Raw genomic sequence first — 27,465 nt, 5'->3', positions numbered from 1 at the left:
TTAATGTAGATTAAAGCATATTTTTACATTTTTATTAATGTTTTTGTTTTTTTTCTTCCTCATGGTTGTTCCTTTTGTTCTCAAAATATATGATGTGGTCATGTAAAACCTGATTCTTTGCAGTCTTGGGGAGGGGGTGTAAAGGGGGAGGAGAAAAATTTGTAATTTAAAATCCAAAACTATATTTACATGTAATTGAAAAAATAAAATACTATTAAGTTAAAAAATAAAATTAAGAACAAACCTTGAGCAATATGCTGGGTCTCGAGTAAATATAAAGTTTAAATAAGATTCATACTTTCATAGAGCTTATAGTATAGTAGGAAATGGGACAGATGAAGATATAACTTTAACATATGATACCTGCTAAGTGCCTTTGAGTTATGAAATAAGGAGCTACTTGAGCTCCTAGAGAAGGGATCATGTGTTTGTATGTTAAAGAAGAGATGGCACTTTAATAAGTCTGAAAGGGTGAATAGCAATTTATCATGCAATGGAGTCCAGATTAGGAAGGGAGGAAAATAAAGCCAAATGAGATGACAGAAGAATTAGGGAAGAGACAAGAGGTAGGTAATAATGAGATCATGTGAGGTCTGAAAGAATGAAGGAATGAGAGTCACAAAGGTGTACTAAGATATGACTCCATTGCATATTTTCAAAGTGGGACTTATTCTGAGTGACCATGAGGTAAACAGTATGGATGAATTGGTGAGGAGATGAAATGACCTGAAAATGGGAATCACTTAATTTCAGGTCCAGACACTGTAAGACCAGGATTTCAAATAGTCATTAATTTGGGCACTGAAGTTTTTAAGATTAGGTGATGAGAGTGACAAAGTTAAGATTTGTGGACCAGTTGTTGAAATCATTCAGGAAAGACAAGAATATGCTATTTTAGTCAATACTGGCAAAAAAGATGAGAAAAAGATGTCATGTCGGTCAAAAGGTAGGTATTCTTTTGCATTTCTATCTCATTCCAATGAATATGTATTTAAATCAGAAAAAAAATTTTATGCAATAGTATGCTAGTGGTCTTTGAAATGTGAAGTAACCATCGCCACCTTGTGGATGACAAAATAGCAACATCCAAAAAAAGGGAAAGAAATCACAATATATTCCCATTATGGGGGGGGGGGGGTGCACATTTTTTTTTAACTCAGCTGATCACCCTCTGACTGGACTTGGCTCTTTATACTTTACACCTAGTTCCTAAAACCAAACCTGCCCTCAAAGGATAAAGATTTTTCTATTATCATGGATATTTGAAGGTTTTTAATGTCATTACCAAAAGTGTTTGAAAGATGGCAGTTCAAGGCTTATAGATGGAACAAATTCCCAAAGTCACAATTTTGATATACTTTCTAACATGTCTCTACTGAAAGAAACCTCACGGATTAATGGAGAGATGACTTGTTATTAGGAAGGTTTGTGTTCAAATTCTCCCTTTGACACATTTAGGACCCTAAACAACTTAATCTTTTTGTCCTTAAAGCTAGTTTCTAAAACTGAGATTTTCTCTCACCTGGACATGAGAGATTAGACAGAAGACAGAGATTTACAGATAGATAAAAAGGCCCAGTGTAGGAGCAGGAGTCAAGTGTTATCCGATACAGATTGGTTGTGTAATCAAATCAAGGTACTGTAAATTTAAAACAAAGCTTTCAGGTTGCACTATACTTACCCACACCAATGAAATTATAGATTATTCAAACACACAAGTTACTTTTCAAGCACTTTCAAAGATCTAATTGCATTTTTTAAAAACCTCCTATGAAGAGTACAGATTAACTTTCTGTTAATGTACTTCCCTTTACCTATTATAGGTTTGTATCTTAGATAAGGAGACAGACCACCATTTACCATCCGGGTGGCATAGTAGCTAATGGGCTGGACTTGAGTCAAGAAAATTTTTATGAACTGCTAAAACTTAGTAGAACCAGGAAAACAACATGTAACAATGAAATCAGGGATTACAATAAAAAATTGAAGTGTCTGCTGTGAATTCATAATGATCAAGTTTGACTCCAAAGAACATAGGAGAAAAGTTCAATTCTATATGAATTAAAAACAGAGGCCCAAAGAGTCACATATGTTTATTTTATTCACTCTCATATGCAAAAGCTAGCATACAATAATTATAACAGCAAATAATTCAAGCATGCTGAGGGTCTTCATGCTGTTGGTTAGTTCTCTGTTTAACTGCACCTTTAAAAAATATTGCTTCTTTCTTATTTTCTAGGAATGTACCTCTAATAGTTATACACATGTAAATTCAGAGCTAATGTGTGTATAAGGAAAATTAGGACAATATAATTAAGAAAAATCAAAATCCATGGAAATTTTTGTTCTTGTAACAAAACAACAGGCTCAACATTTTCTTCTCTCAAGCTACTATACAGTCAATCACATCTTTCCTTTGACCTTCCATTGACTTCTAAATGTCAGTCATTCTCAATTTGTTTCTGGAGCTCCAAATCCTCCCAGATATTTTCATGGCAGATGTTGGGTAGCTATTTAGTGATAGTGTGATCATCTTATTGTACAAAGTCTGCTTAAACCTCTTACCTTGGTAATCAGAATTTAATGTCTTAGAAACTTCTTGAGACACCTTAAAAGGCAACTGATAAGTTTCTTCTACCTAAAACCTCAGCTGTTATCAGTAGTATTAATACTGTACTATTAACCACTGGATTTTTATTTTCATTTTTCAATTCTAGGTTTAATTCAACAATTAAGAGATGCTTCTAAATAAATATTAGCTGACTTGGTGGCTTTTGTACTTCCTCCTGAACTATTGTAATTTTCATTAACCTAAGCACATTGCTCAAGTTGGTCTATATATATACACATGTACATATATATTCCATAAATATATATATATTCATATGCATATATATGTATATGAACAGTAAGAGTCTTAATTAATGTGGGTGACCTAAGACAATATGAAGTGTCAGAGTAAACCTCTGTGATTTGCTTCATCAGAGAACTAGTATTCTAACTATTGGGACAATTCTGTTATCAACCCTGGGGACAAAAAGAGAGTATCAAAATATTATGGAAAATCAAAGCAAATGGAGATGGGACAAAGATAAGTAAAATCAATCCCTTTTCCAAGTGCAAAAATACTGTTTTAGTATAATAATATTCTTCCCATTACATAGTTCTTTTTTTTTGAAAAGCAGTAGCTCTCAAGCTTGAAATAGATGTGTTTGCAGAAATTGATTTTTGGTCAGTGATGGATAGCAGTTCAAAGTGAAAACACATTCAAACTAATCTAGGCTCTTAAAACCACCACCCAAGTCCTTCACTAGTGAGAAAGGTGGCAACTTAATTTTAGTCATTGCATTTCATTGCAAGCAGCCTCTTAAGGTTGTTGCAGGATTCTGATTTTTTTATAATTATGATACCACATAAAAGTACCACATGCTTCCAGCAAAGAACATAAAATACTTCAAAAACTGAGCAACCCCCCCCCAAATAATGACAAGTTATAGTCCTATATGTTGCAACTTTATATACAGAAAACCTGTTTTTAGGCTATTCTACTATAAATATAGCTGGGGCACATCTATGAGCAGAAATGGTAGAGAAGGATGTATGACAAAGCTGCACATTTGCATAGGGAACCCTTTTGTCAATAGCATTAAAGGTCAGCAATCTATGCAAAACATTTTCCATGTATCATGCATTTACCAGTGCAAAAATTATCACAGTATGTTTAGAATTTAGGAATGTTAGAAGTAGGACTTAGAAGTATATATACATTTTTTCTTTTTTGGACAAAATACATACAGGAATTATTAGATGCTTAAAGGAGAGCTCCTTAGTTGATTAAATCCTATCCTTAGGGGCAATTAGTTGGTGCAATGGATAGAGCACTGGCTCTGAAGTCAGGAGGACATGAGTTCAAATGTGGCCTCAATTTAACAAATAGCCTTGCAAAAGTCACTTAACCCCATTGCCTTGCAAAAAAACTCCCCCCAAAACCAAAAAATCATATTAAGTAATTTAAAATTTAATGTTGGCACATTTTTGTTGTAAATGTGTTTTTGTTTATGGTCCTTTGAAATTTCCATTTGTCACTTATACAACTAAATGACATTTAACCTATGGAAAGATTCAGAAGGCATCAAAAGGAAGTCTTTGTATTTGACTTTCAAGTTTGCAAGTTCCAAATTAACTTTTATCATAACCTTGACAGGTAAGATTTTAAAAAGGAGTAAAGTATATAAAATAGATTAACCATTTAAATGACTGAAATAAATAGCCATAAAGTACACTATTTTTCAAGGAGTATATCACCAAGAATTTTGAAGCTTATGAAAATTAACAATAAGCTGAATAGCACAACTATTAGTATAACAGAGTGTTATTAATCACAATTTGTATGGGGACAGGCAGGATAAGCTGGGTGCCTTAGGAAAAGAACTGGAAGTTTCAGAAATAGGTTTCTGTATAGACAAACTGCTTCCTTTAACCCACCCACTCCCTCAGCTGTCCCCGCCCCCAAATATATTTGTGCTCTTTAAAACCAAACAGGACAGTGCTGTGTTTGTATTTAATAAATTATATTTAAGTTCTGCAGAATCCAGCTGTCAGACCTGTAACTTAATATCTGCCACATTCAATGTGGTTCCATGTTGGTTTATTGCACTATTGGCACTGCAATTTCAAATCTTTAGTTTTTCTTCAGAGAAAATTTGACTTCCAAGAAATTTCTGGTATACCAACTGTTTCTTCTCAACCCTTTACCAAAGTGAAATAATATTCAAACAATTTTTAGCTATAAAAAGAAACATTCTGTGAAATATATACATTTAGAAACTGGTTTTATTTTAAACCAAGTTTTAAAGTTCTTAAAAAAGGATCTTTCCAACAGTCCTCAGTTTAACATATTTGCTTCTGATGTCACTGTTAAAAATATTAAAACACCAGACTTTTAAGAGACAGCAATTTAGTGATAAATGACTTAGCTCAAAATAGAAACTCCATATTTCATAACCCTGAGGACAAACTGAAACGCTCTCTTAGAGCGTGAAATGAAGCTGACCCTATTGCTTCTATGGCTAGTGCAAAGGCAAGTGAGAGAAGGAATGCAAAGAAGTCTTTACAACCTAACCTCTGTAAATCCAACATCATTTTAAATAGTGTATTACTTATGTGCAAGGAAAATCAGGAGAGACAATAACACTTTATCCATTCTGCATAGTTAAAACTGAGCTAGCTAGTTATTCCAGAAACTTAGTTGGCTCTTCTCCAGGAAAAAGAATTCCGTCTTACTCATTCAATATGGCACTTACCATAGCTTCTCAAAGGAGAGAGATTATTTTTACCTAAAGGGTTCTCATCAGCCTAAGATTATTGATATAGAAAAAAGTTCATTAAAAGACACTTCTGAGATGATGCTGTTGGTATAGGAGGGAAAAAATCCAAGACATCGAAAAGTCAAGGAAACATAAATTTCCTACAGATGTTCCCATTTAATAAGACTAAAGTCATAGTCTTTGTTCATTAGAATTCATATTGATGTGTAGCTCTCTGGATGATTTTTATAATTTAATTGTTATCTACTTAAAATAAAATTACTTGAACATATAGGAGGCTTGCTTCCCTCCATTAGTTTTGAGTTCTCTCCCTGCTGTGGCTTTATTGGTAAGTCCACAGTTATTCGCATTTCCATTTCTCTTAGGGTTTGGACCTATGGGTGATTTGAGGGGCTTAAGATGCTCGAATGAGGACAGAAGCATCTGTGGCTGTTTGGGAATTCTAATGTTACCACTAGCCTGAATCTTAGAACTATTATCACCACATGGCAAGTCGAGAAGTTGCTGCTTTGCCCCTTCATTTGGCTTCTTCTTCTTTTCCTTCATTCTCATTTCATAGTTTTGCTTCTGGGGACATGACCTGCTACTAACTGCATCAACAGTTTTGGGAGAACTCTGGAATACATAATATGATGGGTGGGCTTCTTCACAATGAACTTCTCTCTTTCGAAGATGAACTGCCTGCCCAGGGACAAACTTTGTAAATCCTTCAGGATGCGTCAACAGCCTGCTGGATAAAGCACTTGGAAACAGCTTGCTTTTCCCAGGGCTCTTTGCAGACCATAAGGTACTAGGAGCAGTTTGAGGCCTTGCTTTGGCGAGCTTTATTTTTTCATTTTGTATGGTTTGCATTTGGAGCCACTCCAGTTGAACAAGTCTGTCAATGTACTTCCCAAGAGACTCTATTGTCTGTGGGAGGGGCTCATTTTTGTACTGGGAACTTGTGGAGGAAGCCATGTTATTTAAATCCCAAGAGTTATAAGGAGGCGGGAGAAAGTCAGGATAGTAATATTCAGCCTGCTCACAGCCTTGATCAGTGTGGGGATCAAAACAAACTGGATCAATCTCTTCAGCTCTAAGGTTAAGCTCGGGTGGTGTGAAAGGAGAAGGTGGAATAGGAATCCTTTCAGAATCGGAAAGATCACTTGCACTGTCCTCATCAGCATTTTCTTTAATAATACTCAATGACTGAACATCAAGAAATAATTTGCCCACTGAAGGTTCTGGAAATCTAGAACCAAATGGAGTAGCCTCAGCAACAGATCCTGTAATATTTCTTTTAGGGTCTCTTTCTATACAATTATGTGCTTTAAGTTCATCCTCAGTCCTTTGGGGGACATCTATAATACTGCTTTTCAACTGAGAAGGAATGAGGGGTAATTGAGATTTACTCGACTTTTTTTCTACGGGATTCTTTTTCTTTGAACCCTTTGCTCTATTCAGAGGTGGGCCAACATTCGTACTGCTGCAGAAAAGAAAGCAACCATTATTCATGGAATAAATCATAATACAAACACAAAAATTCATCCAATGGTTATTATAAGTTAAACAAAATAGCAACCCTTTAGTTTTACTTCTCAATTATTATCCAGTCTTGGAAAATTGAAGGTTCCCCCTAAGTTCCTTTGCAGAAAGGATAGAGACCCACAATAATTAATTTTTTCACGTAATAATAGAGGACATTTAGTACAATCACATTTTTCTAAACATAGTTAGAAGTATTCTCCCCCCAGAAGTATCCAGAGTGAATAAATTAATTCTATTTCACTTATCTATTAAACTTTAAAATGGTGTTTGGGGAGAGAGGAGATTTGCTTCAATTACAGCATTATTATGGTTTTAGAGAAATTCTGCATGCTTTATAAACATTGAAAAAACTGCTGTCAAAATCCTAATTCTGTTGTGTTTGTGATAAACAGTGCTTAATAACATTAACAAGTAAAATCCACAGCTTTAGTTTGCATGGCCATCTTTAATTTAAATGTAAATAATATGCAAAGTGCATGTCTCACAGAACTTAATCATCAATGAAATCGGTGGTGATTGTGAGCTACTAAAAATTCTTTATATTTAAAAAGTGCAGCAAAATCACAAATCACCTAAACTCTTATTAAGATATATTTTCAGAGAATTAGAGATACATTCAAAAAGAATTGTGATTAACTGAATGGAAAATCAGTGCCTCACAAGAAGCAGCAAAACCTAGCAGTTGGAAAGAATGGAAAGAATAAGAACAGGGCTGCACTTTAAAAGTTTAATGGATTTAATGAATACTATAAGCACCATTAGTAACGTCATAAAAAATTCTTATAAGATTTTACTTTTTTTTAATTTCTTAGTTCACAGGATTATAAACTGAAAGAAAAGAACGTTCTTGAGACTACACATCAAAATTTGTACAAAGTTTCATTTTTAAGTATCATGGGGGTTCAAAAAGCATAAATGAATAGCTTGCAATTTGATTTTTTTGTTGTTACATAAAAATGGGGAATATGGGGCAAGCCTGATGTCCAGGAACCTTTCTAGGCAAAGGCTATAATTCTGCAAAAAACAATAATTGTCTTTGATTCATAAAAATGTGTCTTGTTTCAAAAAGAAATCTAAAATTATAATGATCATAGATTTACAACTAAAAAGGGTCCTTAGAAGTCATTTCATCCAATTCTTAATTAAATAAGAATTCCCTACACAACATGCCTAACATGTAGAATGTGCCTTTACTCAAAATAACCATCTTCTTGCCCCCCCTTCCCTTCACTCTCTTGCTTGACAACTCATCTCACATTTCCACATCTCTGTAAATATTATATCGCTCAAGTAAAATAAAGTTCCCCATTCCATGTGGGAAAGAACTGATTTTTGTCTTTGTTTGTTCTACACAGATTCTTACAGGTAGGCTCTTAATAAATGCATAAATCTTAATTGAATTATTCAAATTAAAGAAAATAAGTAAAGGTGATTAAGTGATTTGCTTTTAGTCAAAGTTATACAAGAAAATCTGTAGAAAGCCTTTAGCTTGTCTATTAGCATGTCTATGAGTATAGTATAGTAGAAAAGGCAAAAATTTAAGAGTCAAGAGTTCTGGGTTATGGTCCTATGACCTTGGATTGGCAATACAGGTGGCAGTAGAAAAAAAATGCTTAATTTACAATTTCAGAATTAGGAACTATTTTTAGGTACATGTACGATATGTTAAGAACAAATTTGTAAAACAATGGAATTATACAAAAAACAAACAATACTTTACCTGTTTTTCTGAGAAGACTCATTCATCCTATTCCCTTTCTTGTAAAAACTCCGTGATTGAACATCATCTAGGTTGCTATGAGATATCTGTAAAATAGGTATATGCAGTAAGAATCATGGTGAAAATGTAGAAACTGAGCATGAAACCTGAGCAAGTTCATTCTACAAAGTACATTACCTTTTCTGTAGTACTGGAGATATTCTTACTCAACCTGCTTGAAGATGGTGTCAACTGAGGAAATGGTTTCTTTATTCCTTTTATATTTGGAAGGGATGTTCCACTGTTGGAACTAGAAAGAACATAAAACCTCTTTTAATTTATTGTTACTATCCCTTGCAAATAAACCTATCATCAGTATTGGATTGTTTAAAAGCGAGCAAGATCTTAAAAGAAAAAAAAAAGAAAGCTCAATACAAAACCTGTTAAGAATAAAATATTTACCATACTCTTCAGAGTATAGTAATATTTACCATTCTCTTCAGAGATCAGCTAAGAAATGTACAATGATTTTATGCATAATCATGTCTCCAAGATATAAGATCATGATGCTATAATTGCTCTAAATGACATCTCAATAACATATATATAATATTCATATATATAAATATATATATAATATTCATATATACATAAATATATATATATATACACACAAACATACTTTTTTAGTTATAGTAAGTTGGGTAATAATGTCTTAGAATGTAGTAATTGACTCTTACATAGCCCATTGTATCTGGAAGAACCCATATAATAATATTCACTTTGTTCCAATTTGTTGACAACTTGATTTTGCTGCTCTTAGGCTACCCTTAGAATTACCCCCACCCCACCCCCAATTACAATTCTAGTTCAGCAATAATCAATAATCAACAGAACAGTGTCACTTTTCTTGGAAGAGATGTGTCAATCTACTCTCCTTAAGGTCCCACTCACCTCAACTTTGCAGACCAAAATGCCTCAACCTGGCCACCATTCTCTTAGTGTCATCATACTCAATCAATTAGATAATGTAAGCTCCTATCCTAGAGAACAAGGGTAGCCTTTGCTTTTGTATTCATGTCCTGAGCAATTAACACAATGACAAACTAAGGACAATCAACAATTTAACACTTCTTAACACAGTAAACACTTAATAAAAGCTTTTTCTCATTCATTCATTCACATATTCCTACATAGAAAAAGTAAAGTGAAAGTTTATCATCCAAGACAGGTGCAGAGATGTTTTTTTAAATTACCTTGTCCAAAAGAAATCCAAGGCCTTAAAGTAATGGTTGGATGACTACACAAAACCAAAAGAAGGCTCCCTAAAAGTTAATTAGTGAAAATTTCCTTAAATTGTATTCAAATTAAAAGGGAAAATATCCTCGAATTTCTGGAAAGAAAAAAGTCTCCAGCAAAGACAAATGGGAATTTACACACTCTTCAAGAAACGTCTTTAATGAAAATATCTTAAAATTTCTCATCAAAGGAGTGGCTGACATCCTTTGGGGGCCTGGGGCACAAATACTCATTGATTGTATTATATATAAAATCAATGAATTAAAAAATAAACCTCATTACGAAACCTTGGGTTTTCACAAACATCACCCATGGGTCTATTAAATCATGAATAATCTACTGAAACAGCCACATCTATCTGGGGCTAGTTTCTTATGAATATGCTGCATACATTCAAAATAATTTCCCCCCCAAAGTGCATACAACATATAGACATATATCACATATGGATTTAATTCACTTATCGCTCCAATAAATCACAATCACTTTACTAAGAATGAAAATTGTTTACTAACATAAAGGAGGAAAAAAAAACCGGTTTCCTTACATTACCATTCTCTGGCGTGTTTCGTAAGTCTGGTTTTCCTTTTTCTCTGTCCCTCTGGGCAGTAACGAGGGGCAGTCTTTCATGCCTGGTCCCATCACTGCTCCCAAGAGAGTACGTCTGCACCTTTTTCATATCACTTTTCCCTGTAAAGCCAAAGGCTCCTGCTCTTTTGTATATTTAAGTCAGAAGTTGAGATAAGAAAAATTCCATCTGGCCCTAAAGACGCAGTAAGCAAACCTGCATCCTCTCTCACGTGGCTTTAAAAACCACCCAGCTGATTCCAGTTCACAAATTGCTTCTCGTGCTCCACTGCTTCATTAAGGTCAGTGCAATCGTTCATCACACAAAATGAACGAGACCTTGTCTTTCTGTCACCAGCTAGGGCATGACTGAAAAATAGAGGCACAGCAACCCTCCTCCCCCCATTCCTGAGTCCTTTGGGCCAGCAAAGCATTATGGGCGATGTGCAGAATGACGCTCCCCCTTACGTAGAGCCGCTTCTACCTACAGGTAGAAATGATGCCTCCTTGGGGCTGTGGTTAATGCGGCCAAAGGGACTTTCATGGCGAAGCTGGTTCCTCAAATGAGCTTCCGCCACCAAATGAAATAACATCATTCCCCAAGGGAAGACAAACTAAAAAGAATAAAAATCCTGGTATGTGCAGCAATAATTCAGTCATCTTTTGCTTAGGCAAAGACACGTAGGCATCTATAGTCATCCAGATGCATTTGGAAATTAATTGCGCCTGCTTATCACCCGCTGATGCAGAGGGCTCCCAATGGATTAGAGAAATACGAGCCCCGGCCGCCTGGCGGACTTCCTCCCTCCCAGCCGCTTGTCATCGCGACTGCGGCCACCGGCCCGGCGGCTGCTAAAGGAAATTTAAAAAAAAGAAGCAGCGGGGGAGGTAGCTCTGCGGCACGCAGCGGAGGGAGTGGCCGGACGGGCTGGCCGAAGCCGGGGAGGAAGGAAGAGAAGACACTCGGGGAGTGGTCGGCCGGGGCGGCCCAACTCGAGGCCCCCGAAATTGGGGATTCCGGTAAGGGCGCCGGGCGTCACGGAAGGGGCGGGCCGGGGGCTCGGCCCCGACGAGGTGGGGCTGTGGGTGGGGCAGGGAGCTTACCCTTCCCTAACCTTTTCTCAGTCTTCCTTCTAGGAGGGAGAAGCCCCTACCCCGCCCCCCACACGCCCCCGGCCCGGCTCCCAGACCCAAGGAGGAAGGAAAGGCGCCCCTTTACTACGCCTTTTTAATTGCAACAAACGGAAAAGCCGGCGAGCGCAGGAGGAGGTGCCCGGCCCCGGGGCCCCCGGCCTCGGCCCTCCTGCTTCGGGTAACGGTACCGCGACAAGGGCTCCGCAGCCGCGCCGGCGTTCTCCCCGGCGGCCCCGGGCATGTCCAAGGGGCCGGATTCCCTGGTCCTGGCCCCCTCCCCTTGTCTGCGGCAGCCCGGGCCCCGGACGGCCCTGCGGAGCCTCAGCAGCCTCACCGACTTGAACCGGGGCATGTCCCAGGCGCCGAGGCCGAGCCACGCCTGCCCGGCGCCCCCGCGGCCGCCGGGGCCCTCCAGCTGCGACCCCAGCCTGAGGCCCATCATTCACCGCCGGGCCCGCTCGCTGCCCAGCTCCCCCGAGCGCAGGAAGAAGGCGTCGGGGCCCGCGGGGGGCCCAGTGCAGGCCCGGCTGCAGCAGGCAGCACCGGGTGCGCTTTGCGGACGCCCTGGGCCTGGAGCTGACGCAGGTGAAGGTCTTCAACGCCGGGGAAGACCCCTCGGTCCCGCTGCACGTCCTTTCGCGCCTGGCCATCAACTCGGACCTCTGCTGCAGCAGCCGCGACCTGGAGTTCACCATCCAGTGCCTGGTGCCGGACTTCCCGCAGCCAGCCGACGGCCGCGACTTCCCCAGGCGGCTGCAGGGCCAGCGGCTCTGCCTGGAACGGGCCAGCGGCTCCGACCTGGGCGTCAGCGGCACCATCCGGGTGCTTAACGTGGCCTTCGAGAAGCAGGTGACCGTGCGCTACACCTTCAACTGCTGGCGGACGCAGCAGGAGGCGGGCGCCCACTGGCGCAGCAGCGACGGCCATTCGGACCTGTTCACTTTCGGCTTCCCCGTACCCCCCTACCTTCTGGGGCCCAGTTCCGTGGTCCAGTTCGCAGTCAGATACCGAGTCGGGGGGAATGAGTATTGGGACAACAATGAAGGCCAGAACTATAGCCTCAGGTGCCAGAGCCACCCTCTCAAAATGCCCCAGGAGTGCGAGGAGAGCTGGATCCACTTTATTTGAGTCCGGGTCGCAGGGGGATGGGGTGAACAGTTTGCTTTGGGGTAGACTGCCCTAGGGGCTAATTAAAAGTTTTGAAGTTTATGTCCACCCTGTGAACCTCTTGGAACATTTCCAGCACGTTACCAAGTCGATCCTTAACAGGCCTATTTTAAATGGGAGCCAAGCTTGAAGAAATCACAAGGAAATGTTAAAATAAGAATGAATAAGCCCTAATAACAGTTTCCCTTTCTGCTGGACTCCACCCCACGCTCCTCTAAAATCTAGATCATTTAGCTATTAGAATGGAGCTCTGCCAGGCCTCCTTTCAGCAATTTTCTTTATTCTAAAGCTAGAAAACAAACCTATTCTAGTAAAGTTTTGAAGAGTGTGTATGTGTTCTAGAAAATTAATTTTTTAGTTTGGGAGACCGATTCCTACTGTGTAAATGTGGTATTTATGGATGTTTGTAGTCATCTGGCAAGCACTGCCTTCACAGCTTAGGCTTTGCCAAATATTTTTGGAAAGGTCATTTCTTAGATTTGTAGGAAGAACTCTGATTTTTGCATGTGACCATAGAGCTTAGGCATGGTTAGCATTTGTGATCTTGATATGTTTTCCTATAGACAAATGCCTTCCTAAGAACAGGGACATTTAGGATTTAAATAGGCTTAAAAAGAATGAGTAGTGTTGGTTGTGTTGTGTTGTGCCAGGCTTAAACAGACTGTATCACTCTCTCGAGTATGAAGAACATTATGGTACCTCATGGAATTCTGCACATGTCTCCAGTCAAATATGAGATCACCGTTTACTTGTCAATTCATAGTTTACATCTCTGTAAGAAGAGAGGACTATTAATAGTACAGAATTGTAAACTGAATCACAGAACCGTTCATGTGTTGTGGCTTCCCTACCATGTGGGTCTATATTGCACATGGGCAATACAGAATAGATTGAAAGCATAATCACTTCTGCCAAAATACAAATACTCCTGCAGTCAGCTTTCCTACCTAATATATTTCATTATAAGTCTAATAATTATTTGTCTACACTGTTATGTGTTTTATCGCATTATTCTATTTAGATCTGAAACTACTTGAACATTTTAAGAAATCTTGCCTTAAATTATTGAATTTACTTATCCCTAAACCAAGAATACAGTTTCAGGTGAAATAGGTTTTTACTATTCCATTTATGACGTTAAAATGATTTCTTACGTTTGCTCAAATATCAAGATTATGTTAGTCATTTTTGAGAGTGAAGATGTTCCGTAAAATTACAAGACATTCATCAAGAGCAAAAGCATGGTGGTAATAAATCCATAGATCCATGTACTTTTAAAAAACTATTTAACCTTTGTGTTTGCCAATATCAAACACCTGTAAATTTTAGCGATGATCTCTTGTGCCTTCAGGAAATAGAGAATTTTACATTCTAAATCATTTTTTAGTTTTTTTCCAATTTTGTAATTTTAGAAATGTTTAATCTCTCTCTCTCTCTCTCTCTCTCTCTCTCTCTCTCTAGCCTACAGATAACATGGATAGGACTGTATTTTCTAAAAACATACCACAATTATATAAGAATTCATTAGTACAATAATGACTTCTTTTGGTGCTAAGTGGTATCACTAGTATAACAGATGTCAACAATTTCACTAAGGTTTCAGATGGAAAATATTGTAACCAATACTGTGATTTAAATTTTTGAAAATTAGTTGAGATTTGTTAAATCAGTAATTTTAAGGTGGTTTTGCATTTTAATCCACTTTGCTTGTGTTTTAAGAAATCTAAAGAACAGCAAGTTCTGTCTCTGTAATCTCTTAATCTTTTGATCAGTCAATTCTCTGAATGGCAACTGAACCATAGCTGGTTCTTAAAAATTGTGTACTACATTGTCATGCAAGAGAGAGACAGGCCCAGTTACATTTCCTGTTTTACTGTCCAACTAAGCCAAAGGCTAGGTCCTGGCCTCCATGCACTTATCCCCTGCCAGATGGGGGAGCACAGATCATTGGTTGGGTGTTGTTTGCATTATTTATCAGTGATTGCTAAATTTTTGGAACATAGCTAAAGGATGAAAGAGAATGAGTAAAATTCACACTCATAAAGAATTAAGTGTTTAAAAAGATAGGAAATAACATAATTATCCTACTTAAATAGTGCATCTTTAGGGTTTGATAAGGTAAACTCAAGGTGCCTTTAAAATGATCAAGATTTAGAAGTTTTAAAACCTGGACTCTATGAACAATTAAAAGACCAAATGTGGCTAACTATTCAATAGGGAAGCTATGGAACACCAAAAGGTCTTTTAAAAATATATATATTAATATCAAATATCAATTGTGTGGTTTAAATATCATACTGGATTGTATAATTAGTAGGTTTTCTCTTTGATCATTTTTTCTGGTAATTTTTAAATTTCTGCACCCATTTTTTTCACTTATTAAAAGTTTTAATATATTGCACATGTTGCTGCTCATTTCTAGAGGTATTGGGTGTGTTTTCTTTGCCACTTTGGTATAACTGCTTTAAATTATTTTACTCATAAGTTTTTCTCTCTTAAAATGATTAAGTCTATTTTAGTAAAAAAAAAAAAAAGTGGTGGTTTTATCCTAAAATTTCAATGACCTCTATATATGTAATAGGGTAATCTAGTGTAAAGGAGGAATTTTTGTTTATTGGAGTGGTAATGCTAAATTTTCAAAAGAATATTAAGCATTAAAGTCTATTCACATATCTTGTACTATATGTCAAAACATGGATGAAAGTCATGGATTCAGAAAAAAAAAACATTTTTACATTTACCTCTGTGAAATGACAAAATAGCCATACAGTATAAATATCACTTTGTCTTACCTCTGATTTAGGAAGCGTTAAAAACTGCATAGTTATCAGGTGTGGGATTAATTTTAAATCATTTTTACATTTTACCTCTATGAAATGACAAAATAGCCATACAAGTATAAATATCACTTTGTCTTAGCTCTGATTTAGGAAGCTGTTAAAAACTGCATAGTTATCAGTTATGGGATTAATTTTGAAACCAGAGTTTCATTATCTCAGAATTCATTAAATACATGGCACATCTCTCATTTTTTCTGCCAATGAAAAGTATTTAATGTTAATAGTTAATTGAATTACACATATATGTATATACATAATGTATAGTAGAAAGTGACCCAGGAAATTTTCTTATGTATTGAAATTCTTGTGGCACTTCCAATACCTAGTTGTCAATGGCCCATACTTTTTTCTAAGGAATTGTTTTATTATATACATTATTTATAATTAGTTATAGGGGACATAATCACAAATATTTCATTTAAAATCAGGTTTTCAAAATTTAGAACTAGAATAAGTGTTGGGTAAAGTCCAGTATCATGACTTAAGTCATTAAGAAGTCTGTCTGATGGAGAGAGTTCCCTAGTTCTTGAGTCAGATTTTCATTGAGGAGTTATTTGCCACATCTTTTGGAATAGTAATGATTTTTAAAAATCTGAAATAGTTTGAGGCTTTTATTAAACATTTAATCATTAGTACTTTTGGTGTGAGTATGAAGGATTATTGTTTACTGAAATATTTTAAAGACCAGAGTCTGATAATTAAACTGAAATACTAATTGAATTTGTTCTTCAAAAATTGTAATAGTCCATGTATATAAATTATAGGAACATATAAATTTAAAATAACGAGACTTTAACAATCAAATCCAACTCCTTAATTTTTACCACATTCTATAAATGTAAAATTACTTTCCCTAGGGCATCCTGCTAAGTTATTGGCAAAATAAGATGACATCATCCATGTCTTTGAACTACCTCTAAGTTAGATTCTCTTTTTACTACCTCCTACCTCATACAACATCTCCAATGCTACATTGTGGAAAAAATAAAACACTATTTTCATGTCTGAGTGGATTATCTGTAGTAACAGTAATCTAATTATTAACTCATTTTCCACAACAACCAATCCAACACAACAAAAACTAGTATGCTCTAAGAAGAAATGAGTTCCCTTATTCTTTTGGCCAGCCATTCTTTATAAAGGGGGGGAAAAAAGTCTACAGATACTAGGTTAACTCTAAGTTAAGATAAATTGAGTTTGTTTTCAGAATTATTTATAGACTATTGTGAAATACCTATACTACTCCATTTTCAGACAAAAACTAGTTCTTTGTCATAAATACTGCCTACTTTGTCCAAGTTAGAGGACTGCTATATACTTTTAAAAGCACAACTTATCCTTTTAAGTATTTCCTTATTTAAAAGAAATTCAGTTCATATAAAGTTATTGAGTTCTGTTAAATTGAAAGCACTGGGCTGAGAGTTAAGAAACAATTCATTTGCAATCATAGTATAATTGGGGATAGAGTAAATACAGGGTGTCCCAAAAGTTTTAATGCAGGTTTGTGGAAGCTTTAAACTAAAAAAACTAATTTTAGTGTTAGGTAAGGAAAATTATCTACTAAAATCTCAGGAAGCTATATGAAGGAGGAAGAATTTGAGTTAGACTGTAAAAGCTGAATGGGATTTATGTGTGTGGTAATGAAGGGCAGAAGTGGGTAACAGGATTCTCTTTAATGCAGATGCTCCTACTTTTTTTTTGAGTTAGGAATTCCTTTAGCAGTCTGGTTAAACAGTATGAACTTTCAGGAAAAAATGTTTTCAAATGCATAAAATAAAATATAAATGGTTTCAAAACTAATTATACTGAAATAAGTTATCAAATTTTTTAAAAAGTTGATAGGCTTAAGATTAAAAACCCTCCTTAAAAAGGAACTTTTTTTAACGTTTTTTTTTTTTGCAAGGCAAATGGGGTTAAGTGGCTTGCCCAAGGCCACACAGCTACATAATTATTAAGTGTCTGAGACCAGTTTTGAACCCAGGTACCCTGACTCCAAGGCCGGTGCTTTATCCACTACCCCACCTAGCCACCCCAGGGAACTTCTTTTTAAAGGTTAAGTTTACTTTTTTTTTATGAGATTTCATTCCTAAGGGTAAAGCTTTTGCTGAAGTCTGAAATCTTGCAGTTGTGGAAACAAGCCTCCCAAAAGTGCCTTGGCCAACTTCACACAAGCAGTAAGTAGTATTAATTAGTCTTCCATACTATGCCATTAACTATTTGTCCAAATTATAATAATACAACTTGAGTAATGGATCTTAATAGTTTAAAAATTGATGAGACAACTTTTTAAAGCATCTGAACCTTACTGTATGTCTTAGATGCAAGATAGCAAATTTCTTAGGCTGTAGTGACATCTACTGGCTCTTTGATATTTTCTCCTTTAAGACCATTAGATGAGATTCTTGGAATGCTATTATATTGATGATTATCCTGATTATTTCAACTTCCTGAACAATGGAGGGCCTCCTCAATTATCCATTGGTTCTCAGAGCCAATGCTATAGAGCCAAGATATCTATATCTATATCTATATATCCATATGCAATTCTCAGATTATAAATATAGTTTATTAAGTTAATACATAAATCTTAGATGCTGCAAGTGGATGAGCGGGACCCAGGATTGAATAGGAAAGTAATCTATATCATTTAGAAATCTGTACAATGTTTTTTAATTATTTCAAACCTTACTCTTATAGAAAGCCATCATTCCTAGTGACCCAACTGATTGTTCTGTATGGTTATAAATAATGTGACATGACTAAATATTCACAGTAGCAGAGAATTAGGAAAAATTAAAAGATTGCATAGAAGTAATCTAATATTACTATGACTTTCTGTGGCTAAAATGTATTTCAGGGAGCATATTAATATCTTGTTAGAAGAACTGTGAATTGATTTAAATATTTTGGAAAGTGATGTTTAATTATTGAAGGACAGTGACTAAACATGTTTATATCCTTTAGCCCAGATTCCATTGTAAAATTATTTGACAAAAATAAAGGCTATATTACACCAAAATCTTTACAGCAGCATATTGTTTCTCTTTTGGGGAGTGAGGGTGGGGGAGATGTGGTAATAGCAAACAAAAGGAAATGGTCGAATATTAGGAAATGGTTAAACAAACTATTGCAATGTAACGGATATTACTGTCCTGGAACAAGTAATGACTGAAGAATAGAGATAAGCATTGGGAAGAAATGATGAAGTGACACAAAGCAAAATAAGCAGAACCACTGCAGCAATGTAAATAGAAAGGGCAACAAGGCAATTGGCACAACATACTGCAAAATTACAATGACCAAGTTGACCTTAAGGAAGAGATATGAGAAGATACTTCTCCCTGTACCTTTCCAGGGATGCAGTAAAAGTCTATGGATATGCAACATTACTTATAACTAGTTTTTCAATATGTTGGTTAGTTTTACTGAACTCTTTTCCCTTTTATTTCATTAGCTATATTATTTATAATTTATAAATAATAGTTATTCTTTATTATTTTATTCCTTATTGTTCTCTAAGCTAGGGGAGGTTGGCCTGGAAGTGGTGGGGGAGATGAAGCTGATGTAAATTCAAAAATATACCAAAATGTATTTAAATAAATGAAAATTCATTTAAATCATCAGTCTTTCTAAAAATAGTATTTGCAAAATGAGTAATAAATCCATAGGCTGTAATAACAGCCTATAAACTCTCTAAGCATAACAGCTAGGGAATGACAGAGGTGTTATTAAAGCCAATTAAAACCATGACTATGACCACAGAAAAACTCTAAATTGCTTTGATTTTTAACAATGTTTGGTGGCCATCTACATTACTTTCTTAAGGTTTTAAATATTAAAGCATCACCAGTCAGGAAGCATCTCTCAGCAAACATCTAAACAGATTTGACAACATTAATCATGTAAAAGTTACATGGAAGAATTTGCCATCCTTGTCATTAACAAGTAGAACTTTACAAACCACAGACTAATCACAGCAAACATCTAAACAGATTTGACAACATTAATCATGTAAAAGTTACATGGAAGAATTTGCCATCCTTGTCATTAACAACTAGAACTTTACAAACCACATACTAATCACAGTTTTGTTGCTATATTAGAAAATAGCGCGGTTTCCACCGTCATCAATGAAAGATTTGAAGTAAGGCCTCCAGCATCAAGGGGCTGAAGAACTTTAATGAGCATCTGTGGGAGGGGGGCAAGATTGGCAGAGGAGGTGAGCTGTGTAAGCATGGTATGCCCCTCACCCCTGTGACGGGCATCCTTTCTCAGGGGCGTTTTCATGGGGGTGTCTGGAGGGAGGCTTAGAAGCAATAGATTACCAGGGGCTCCTGGGCTCTGGCCATGCTTCGTCCCCTCCGGAGGGCACATCGGAAAGGCCTCAGCAAGCATCTGGCTCCGGTTACGTTGCACAGTGGCGGCTGGGCCGGGTCGGCGGCGGCTCCCCGCCCTGTCCCAGTGGAGGAAGCCGGGCGGGGACTTGGGGGCCGAGGCCTAGGGGCTCCCCTGGGGCTTCGGCCCGGACTCCCGCCCGTCCGCGCCGGGGGCGACCCCCTCACCCACGGCCCGGAGGCCGGCCCGGGAAGCCGGGAGCCCCGTGGAGAGTGAGGCCTGGGAGGGCGCGGGGGCCGGGCCGCCCAACCTGGAGGAGGTGGGAGGGGGGACAGAAACGCCCCCGACTCCCCCCCCATCCCGCCCTGCCCCACCCGCGGGCCCCGGAGCGGAGGCGCCACTCAGAGAGGAGGCGGGAGCAGCCTCGGCGAGGACGAAGGTGATTGGAGGAAGCGTTTCGCGCCTTTTTCTCAAGAGTGAAGTAGCCTCCGGGAGCAGCTGCCGGGGGCAAGAGGAGCGGGGCGGCAGCCCCGGGGTGCCCGCCAAGACGACGCATTTGGCGAGACCGGGCGACAGGTCCGCATTTTATTTCCCTATCAACCGCCGGGGACACCGTGGGGTGGCGGGCAAGGTCGAAAAATCTCCTGGAGACCCGCCGGAGAGGCCCTCTTCCCCAACGGCCGGCCGAGGTCGGGCTAACGGCCCCTGAGGGGCGGCGGGAGAGCGGGGGCGGGCCTGGCCCTGGCCGGGGGTGGGGGGCGCCTTGCATCCCAGGGGCTTCCCTTACCCGAGGTGGGCCGCTTGGGCACCAGCGCCTTCATTTTCGCGGTTGGTGCATGCCTCCGTGGTGGGAGCCTTTCCGCCCCTGCGCCCCCGCTCCTCTCCGGGGGATGATCCGGGCCGGAGGCACCGGGCGCTCCGCAGGACGGGAGCGGGCAGCAGGGGCCTTCCGGGGGCACCGTCAGTCCTCTCGCTGGCACTTTAAAACCCGAGTTAGAAGGATCACGTTTGGGCCCCGTCGGGAGAAACCTAGGCCTAACTTTGCGGGTTCCCTAAGCCAAGCGTCGTGGGGGGCCGGCTGGGGCGGGCGAGGGCCTACCAGGCCATGGTGAGGTGATGAGCAGTGAGGGGGATCTTCGGAATAACTGCGTTTTCCCTCCCGTTTCTGGAGGAGAATCTTAGGATCCTCGAAGGGGCCTTAACACCCCGACCAACCCTCCTCCTTTTACAGATGAGGGAACTGAGGCCTAGAGAAGTGAAGGTGACTTACCGGTGCTCACACCGGTAATAAAAATGTGTGTGGCAGGAATCAAACTCAGATCTTTTGACTCCAAATCTGATCCGAAGTCCACTTTTCCTAACAATCACAGAACCATTTTGCCCTTCACAGAAAGGGTGGATTTCTAAACCCAGAAAAAATAAGATTTTGTCAAAGAATGACAATTTTAACATTAACCCCCACGTTGCAAAACTTGACAAGAAATTTGTTGTCCCCTTCAACAAATTACCATTTCTTAGGTCTGATTTTATCTTCAAGAAGAGTAATGACTGAAAAGTTAAGGATATTATATTCCATCCTGTCTCCTGCTTAATTTCTTGTTTAAAATTGAGAATTTTTTATAACAGTCGCCTCTAATAGGTATTTTGTATCAGGAGTTCAGCTGCTCCCCCCCCCCCTTTTAATTAATGTGCTTGGAAAATTTTTTTTCCTCCTTTCCATTTCCATCTGTCTTAAGGGTTTAACTTTCTCATTTTGTTTACTGATCTTTCTATATTTATTTATTACTAACATCTTTGCATATTTTAAATTTTAATATTAACAGAGGAAGTGAAAGGATCTTGGTTATGATCCTTGCCTCCAAAGTAGGGTCTTTATACTCAACGAACAAATATAGCATAGGATAGTGGGAATGGTAAAAGATAGGAACTTTTGCTTAAGATTATGTGTGACATTAAACAATTCACTTTACTTCTCTGACCTCAGTTTTCCAACATACAAAATGAGGGAGTCAAATAATCTCCAGCACCCCTTTCAGCTCTAAAATTGTTATATTACATCGTTCAAGTAAATATGAGTGATTTGATTCGTGCTTAATAAAACAATTTTGAAGGAAAGAAAAAAAAGTTTCTGGTTTTGGTTTGAATCACTCAATAGTGCATGCCAAATGATTTTTTGGAAAAAACTTATGAAAATAGTTGTATTTATGTTTTTCTTCAAATATTTTTTATACAGCTTAGTTATTTGAAGTTGCCAAAATGCCAGTAAGACCTGAACTTCAGGTATGTTGTTAGAGGTTATAATGAGATTATATTATGATTAATGGTAAAACTATTTAGAGAAGTTTTATATTTTTATATGTTTATATACTACTAATAAAGACAGATTCTTATAAATTATTATCATGTATTAAATATTGTAATAAATTTGAATGTCATTTTCAAGTACTTTATATGATGTTCTTGAAAATTATATTAAGTCAATTTATAACTATGCGATTAGAAGTGACTCTAAAAGAGGCTTTTAAAACACAAAAAATCATTTTCTAATTAGTACAAATATAGATTCTTTTACATCAGGTTTTTTTCAAGTGACATTTTCATATATTTGAACTCCAAAAGTCTTTGGATAAGTCTTAACTAAATATTATTTTTAACTAAAATTTTTAAAATAGCATTCAACATCAAAATCACTAAACATTGAATAGCAACTATGTACATTACAATAAAATTTAAAACATAAAGTATTCCATCAGTTTTCTAGTTATTCTGCTTAAATTCCCATCATTTTTCCCCCTCATTGCCATTTTTCATTCTCATTCATCTTTCCTCTTATGTGATTGTAGTTTATATGTATTATATTCTTTTGGTTTCACTTTGGTATGGGTTTTTTGTTTATTTCTAAGTGGTAGGTGCAGTTTTCTACAATTGTGATTAGTTTTCACTTTGGAAAGTTCTAGTATCTAGTTATTTACATTAGACCTAAATTTAATGTCAAGGATAGCAAATTCATCCATGTAAATTTAACATAAAATTCGTATGATAGTCAAATCTATTAATTTGCTCAGTGATACCTTTCCCTTTCATTTAATAGCTAAAAACTTATGAGCATAATATAGACAACCAGTAAAATATGATAAAATCAAAACAACTAACATTTTTCTGTTGACATAGTCATGCTTTTAATTTGATTAACAATATTTCATTTTCCAAAATCAGATTTTTAAAAATTTTTTTGCCTTAAATTGAATATTTTGAACATAAAGTTGGCTCAGCACCTTGAGAAGAAAAAAATTTAAATCAAGATTGATCTCCTCTCCCCTCCCTCTCTCACCCCTTTGAAGAAGTTTTATTACTGGCAAAATAATCCACTCTTTTTGTTTTTAATACTTGGCATTATAATCTTAAAGTAGTGCGTAAATATATGGCTGGTTTATTACTCTTATTAGAACCAATGATAACATTTATAAATTCTTCAGAAATTTTTATTAATTTTTTGGTAAAACTTCAGGTTTTGGGGTATTTAAATTGGTTTTGATTTGTAATTTAATCATATGATAGCACTAATTTATTTCTTTAGCAGTTGGAGAAATGCATAGATGATGCTATAAGAAAAAATGACTTCAAACCTTTGGAGCAATTTGTGCAGAATGAAAATTATGAAGATATTACACTTAAATGTAGCAAACAGTTTTTCAGCAAATTGGACAATCTCATGTGCAAGGTAAATTTTCAATTCTAAAAAAAAAAAAAAGATTGACTGTGTATCACTTAACACAAGTGACTATTATGTTTAAATATTCCTCCCAGAAAGAAATCTGCCATTGTAAGAATCAACTTAAAATTAGCTATTTTAAAAATATCTTTAAAATGCTTGTTGGTTTGTTTTGATCAAAGTGATTTAAACACTTTGCAAATATTTACTTAGTTATAAAGTATTTTCAAAGAAAGAAAATGTTTTGGTTCTTCCAAGTAAAATATGCAAAATAATTTGTCTGCACAAGATTACTATATTGACCAATATCTTATTGAAAACGTTTTAAACTAGTTGTTTGATATTTCGATATAAAACTACTCCTTGGCTTATTTTTAAACCTTTTAGATTTTATGTAGACATACATGAGGTTGAAAACCTGAGATTGATTTTGTTAATAACATAATCTTTATTCACACACACCTCTCCCAGTTACATGGTAAAAAATTTAAAAACTTTTGTTTTTATTTTTGAATTCCAATTTCTATCCCTCCTTCTTCATCCCCCTCTCTGAGACAATAAGCAATCATATGTATGCAATCATAAAAGAAAAAGAATGAAATAAAAAGTGAAAATAATCAAACAGTTTCAGTATTTTTTGGGGGGGATGGATAGTATGCTTCGTCATTAGTCCTTTGGGATTTGTCTTGGTGAGAATAGCTAAGTCATTCACAGTACTTCATAGTACAATATTGGGGCAACTTCTCCTGATTCTGTTCACTTCACTTTGTGTCAGTTAATGTTAGTATTTGCAGATTTGTCTGAAATCATCCCGCTTATCATTTCTTCTAAAACGACAATATTCTATTTCAATAACATACTGCAACTTGTTTAGTCAATCCCCAATTGATGGGCATCTCTTCAATGTCCAATTCTTAATTTTAAAAGAACATTTTTTTATAAAATTAAAGAATGAAAATCTATAATACCTCTTAAATAATGTTATATCACTCTCCCCTCCTCCCCCCAATACCAAAGGACCTGGCCTCATATTTTACTTAGAAATAGAAGTCAACTGTTGTAACTCCTATTCCTCCTCCAATTCTGTATTTCAGATGATTTCACCATTTACCTTCTCCCCCCACCCCACATTCTCTTTTCTTCTGGTGCAATCTCTGAAAAAAGAGGTGACTTTTTGCCAAGGCCAAGTCTTCCACTAATGCCCTTGTTTTTCTTATAATTCTCCCTTCATCCTCTCTAATCTTCAGTTTTTCTCTTAACTCCTTTTTGTTCCTTCTTTGCTGCTTATAGACATGCCCAGATTCCTCCTAACTTTAATTCTTCATTTAATATTCACTATCTCCTCTCTTTCAATACTGAGCTCATAGAAAGCAGTCTACACTTATTGTCTCCTGTTCTTTATCTCAACCCCATGCAGTCTGATTTTCAGCCATACAGTTAAGATAAAACTGTTATCCCTAGGTATTACCAAGGATTTCTTAATTACCAGATCAATGACCTTTTCTCAATCCTCATCTTCTTGAACCCTGTTGGACTTTGTACTTGTCTGATCACTCCTCAGTCTCCTTTGCCTACCTCCTCATCTGTGATCCATTCCCTACTAATGTATCTCAAACTCAGTTCTGAACTCTTGAAAACAAATAGAGTCTGCGATCTCATCAATTCCAGTGTATTTATTTATTATCTATTTAAATATATACCAAATTTACCTAGCCAGCTAGTCTATCCATCCTAGTCTAACTCCAAGGCTCTGGTATTGCCATTCCAAATGTCAGCTGGATTGCTCCACTGGGTTACCCCTAGATATCTCAAAATCTACATGTCTAAAATGACATTCATTTTTCTCCCCCCCCCCCCGCCTTTGCCAGTCCCTCAAAACTGTCTCTTCCTAAAGTCCTTTCTTTAGAGAATATCATCATTTTTTCTAATTACCAATCTCAGAATTGATTCCTCACTCTTCCAACCTCATATATATCCAGTCAATTGGCAAGTCTTATTGGCAGTATCTTTGACTCACACGATCAATATCTCTTAGTCTATGTAAATTCTTGCCTGAAACAAGGCAATAACCTCCCAATTAGTCTCTTGGTTTGCAGCTTCCCTTCTCTAGTCCATCAAATCATCCATGTTGCTTTCACCTCTGTGGTGAAATATAAACTCCTGTCTCATATTTAAAATCTTTCACAAGTTGACCTGCCTTTTCAAATTTCACATTACCTATGTTGCAGCTAATTTATTTATTTGCTTTTCCCCATGTATGTTGTTGCTCACCTCTATGCTCAAGCTAGCCCACTCCTGGAATACTCTCCCATCACTTTTAATTGCTACTTCAGATTCAGCACAGGTTGAACCACCCTTCAATGTCCAATTCTTAGTAATAAAAGAGCATTTTTTTCATAAAATTAAATAATGAATATTTATAATACTTCTTAAATAATGTTATATCACTCTCCCCTCCTCCCCCAATACCAAAGGACCTGGCCTCATATTTTACTTAGAAATAGAAATCAAAGGTTTTACTGATACCTTTCTATTGTTAGTATTATCACAAAAATTACTTTGTATTTCTTCTTTATATTTTACATTTCCTTATCTATGTTTTGTGCCCTTAATAGAATATAAGGAGCTGGTTTTATTTGTCATGCTATTATAAGAGCTATAACAGTTTCTTTAACATAGTAAGTAGATAATAAATGCTTGGCATTGTTTCTATATCTTGACTGAATAGAATTCATTTTGTACAATGAAAAATTATATGATTTTTCATTAAATATCTTTTGTATATATAAGTGGTATTTTATATTTTATTTTATTTTATTTCAGGAACTTAATAAAAAAGATATCCAAAATACTTCAACTATTTTAAATTCTCTTGGAAAATATGGCAAAAATATTCACATATTTGGGGAAGCTGGACTTCTAGTAATGATGAAACAAGGTCTTGTAAAAAAGATAAGTATATTATAAACAAAGTATGTCTTAGAAGGTGAAATGTCAAGAATAGTCCATTTTAGCAAAAATTTATAAGTATCTTTGTTGAAGTACATTTAAATTACTGGCTATTTCTTCCTACCTAAGAACATATGTTGATCATCCTTACCTTTAAAATATCTCCCCTTAACTCTAACATTACTTCCAGTATCTGTGCTTGATAGGCAGCACGTTTTAGTGCATAAAATTCTGTACTTGATTCAGAAAGACTTGAATGTTGCCCGCAAACACTATCAGATGTTTGACCTTAGACAACCTTTCTCTCAACCTCAGTTTCTCCATCTGTTAAATGAGAATACTGATAGCATCTTCCTCACTGGGTTGATGTGAGGATTAAATGAGATATGAAAAAATAATATATACTAAGTGTAACAATATGCCACATATATATATATATAGTTTATCATACATGATTGCAAAATACTTTGTAAATGTTAAAGTCATTATGTTATTTTGTTCTTTTTCACCTTCTGTTTCCTAAACTATTTGAGATATTTCTTCTGATCTCCCCAATCTATTGATACTACTCTCTTAAATGCCAATTTTTACATTCTTTTGTCATTTCTCATTCTCCTTGACCTTTCTTTTCTGGTATTTAGTTCTAGTACTTTTTAAACATATCTTCCAGATACTCCTTTGTTTCAGTCCATTTAGCCCAATAAACATTTATTAAACATCTATGTGCCAGGTAGGCATTATGCTAAGCTCTGGGGATACAATTAATAAAAAAAAAAAGGCTGTCCCTGCCCTCAAGGAGTTTACAGTCTAATATTTGAAGACATCCCATTAAAGGAGGCAGGAAAGCAGTGTTGGTGATAGAATAAGAGACATCTTGTTACATGTAGTTGAGACCAGATATAGCAGCAG

At 36.9% G+C, this 27,465-nt stretch overlaps 3 protein-coding genes across 7 annotated transcripts; 2 read left to right on the top strand and 1 right to left on the bottom strand.

Moving 5' to 3' along the window:
* Positions 1–319: 319 nt before the first annotated feature.
* LOC141504962 (protein FAM217B-like) lies at positions 320–20,227 on the bottom strand. 4 transcript variants are annotated; one of them, XM_074210391.1, is made up of 4 exons: positions 19,886–20,227; positions 8,752–8,863; positions 8,575–8,660; positions 320–6,792 (listed from the first exon to the last, which is right to left on the bottom strand). In XM_074210391.1, exons 3-4 carry the CDS (start codon positions 8,598–8,600, stop codon positions 5,586–5,588), a joined length of 1,233 nt encoding a protein of 410 aa, XP_074066492.1. In that variant the 5' UTR covers positions 8,601–8,660; positions 8,752–8,863; positions 19,886–20,227; the 3' UTR covers positions 320–5,585. The 4 variants fall into 4 exon arrangements, with proteins under 4 accessions (XP_074066492.1, XP_074066491.1, XP_074066489.1 ...); XM_074210390.1 differs by lacking the exon at positions 19,886–20,227 and adding an exon at positions 10,405–10,494; XM_074210388.1 differs by lacking the exon at positions 19,886–20,227 and adding an exon at positions 10,400–12,018 and having other exon boundaries at positions 321–6,792.
* On the top strand, positions 11,714–18,922 carry LOC141504963 (protein phosphatase 1 regulatory subunit 3D-like). Its single transcript, XM_074210393.1, is given in 2 exon segments — positions 11,714–12,059; positions 12,061–18,922. Coding segments are annotated over 2 exon segments (888 nt in total). The 5' UTR covers positions 11,714–11,792; the 3' UTR covers positions 12,682–18,922.
* A 5-nt stretch (positions 20,228–20,232) lies between the features above and the next one.
* Positions 20,233–26,905, top strand: LOC141504964 (synaptonemal complex protein 2-like). 2 transcript variants are annotated; one of them, XM_074210394.1, is made up of 4 exons: positions 20,233–20,471; positions 22,129–22,175; positions 23,473–23,616; positions 26,431–26,905. In XM_074210394.1, the coding sequence occupies exons 2-4, from the start codon at positions 22,152–22,154 to the stop codon at positions 26,572–26,574; spliced, it is 312 nt and encodes a 103-aa protein (XP_074066495.1). In that variant the 5' UTR covers positions 20,233–20,471; positions 22,129–22,151; the 3' UTR covers positions 26,575–26,905. The 2 variants fall into 2 exon arrangements, 1 of the variants encoding a protein (XP_074066495.1); XR_012473514.1 differs by having other exon boundaries at positions 20,237–20,471; positions 23,476–23,616.
* The last annotated feature ends 560 nt before the right edge of the window (positions 26,906–27,465 follow it).

This window comes from Macrotis lagotis, chromosome 1 (assembly GCF_037893015.1).
Source record: "Macrotis lagotis isolate mMagLag1 chromosome 1, bilby.v1.9.chrom.fasta, whole genome shotgun sequence".
NCBI lineage: Eukaryota > Metazoa > Chordata > Mammalia > Peramelemorphia > Peramelidae > Macrotis > Macrotis lagotis.
Note: the sequence above shows the minus strand (reverse complement) of the source record. Positions and strands in the feature narration are given on the sequence as shown.

Coding starts and splice junctions, on each gene's coding strand:
- LOC141504964 (XM_074210394.1), top strand. CDS start 22,152: ATGCCAGTAAGACCTGAACTTCAG. Junction 22,176..23,472: donor CAGTAAGACCTGAACTTCAG/GTATGTTGTTAG, acceptor TTATTTCTTTAG/CAGTTGGAGAAATGCATAGA. Junction 23,617..26,430: donor TGGACAATCTCATGTGCAAG/GTAAATTTTCAA, acceptor ATTTTATTTCAG/GAACTTAATAAAAAAGATAT.
- LOC141504962 (XM_074210388.1), bottom strand. CDS start 10,494: ATGGGACCAGGCATGAAAGACTGCCCCTCGTTACTGCCCAGAGGGACA. Junction 8,864..10,399: donor ACACGCCAGAGAATGGTAAT/GTAAGGAAACCG, acceptor TGTTCTTTCTAG/TTCCAACAGTGGAACATCCC. Junction 8,661..8,751: donor TCTCCAGTACTACAGAAAAG/GTAATGTACTTT, acceptor CCTATTTTACAG/ATATCTCATAGCAACCTAGA.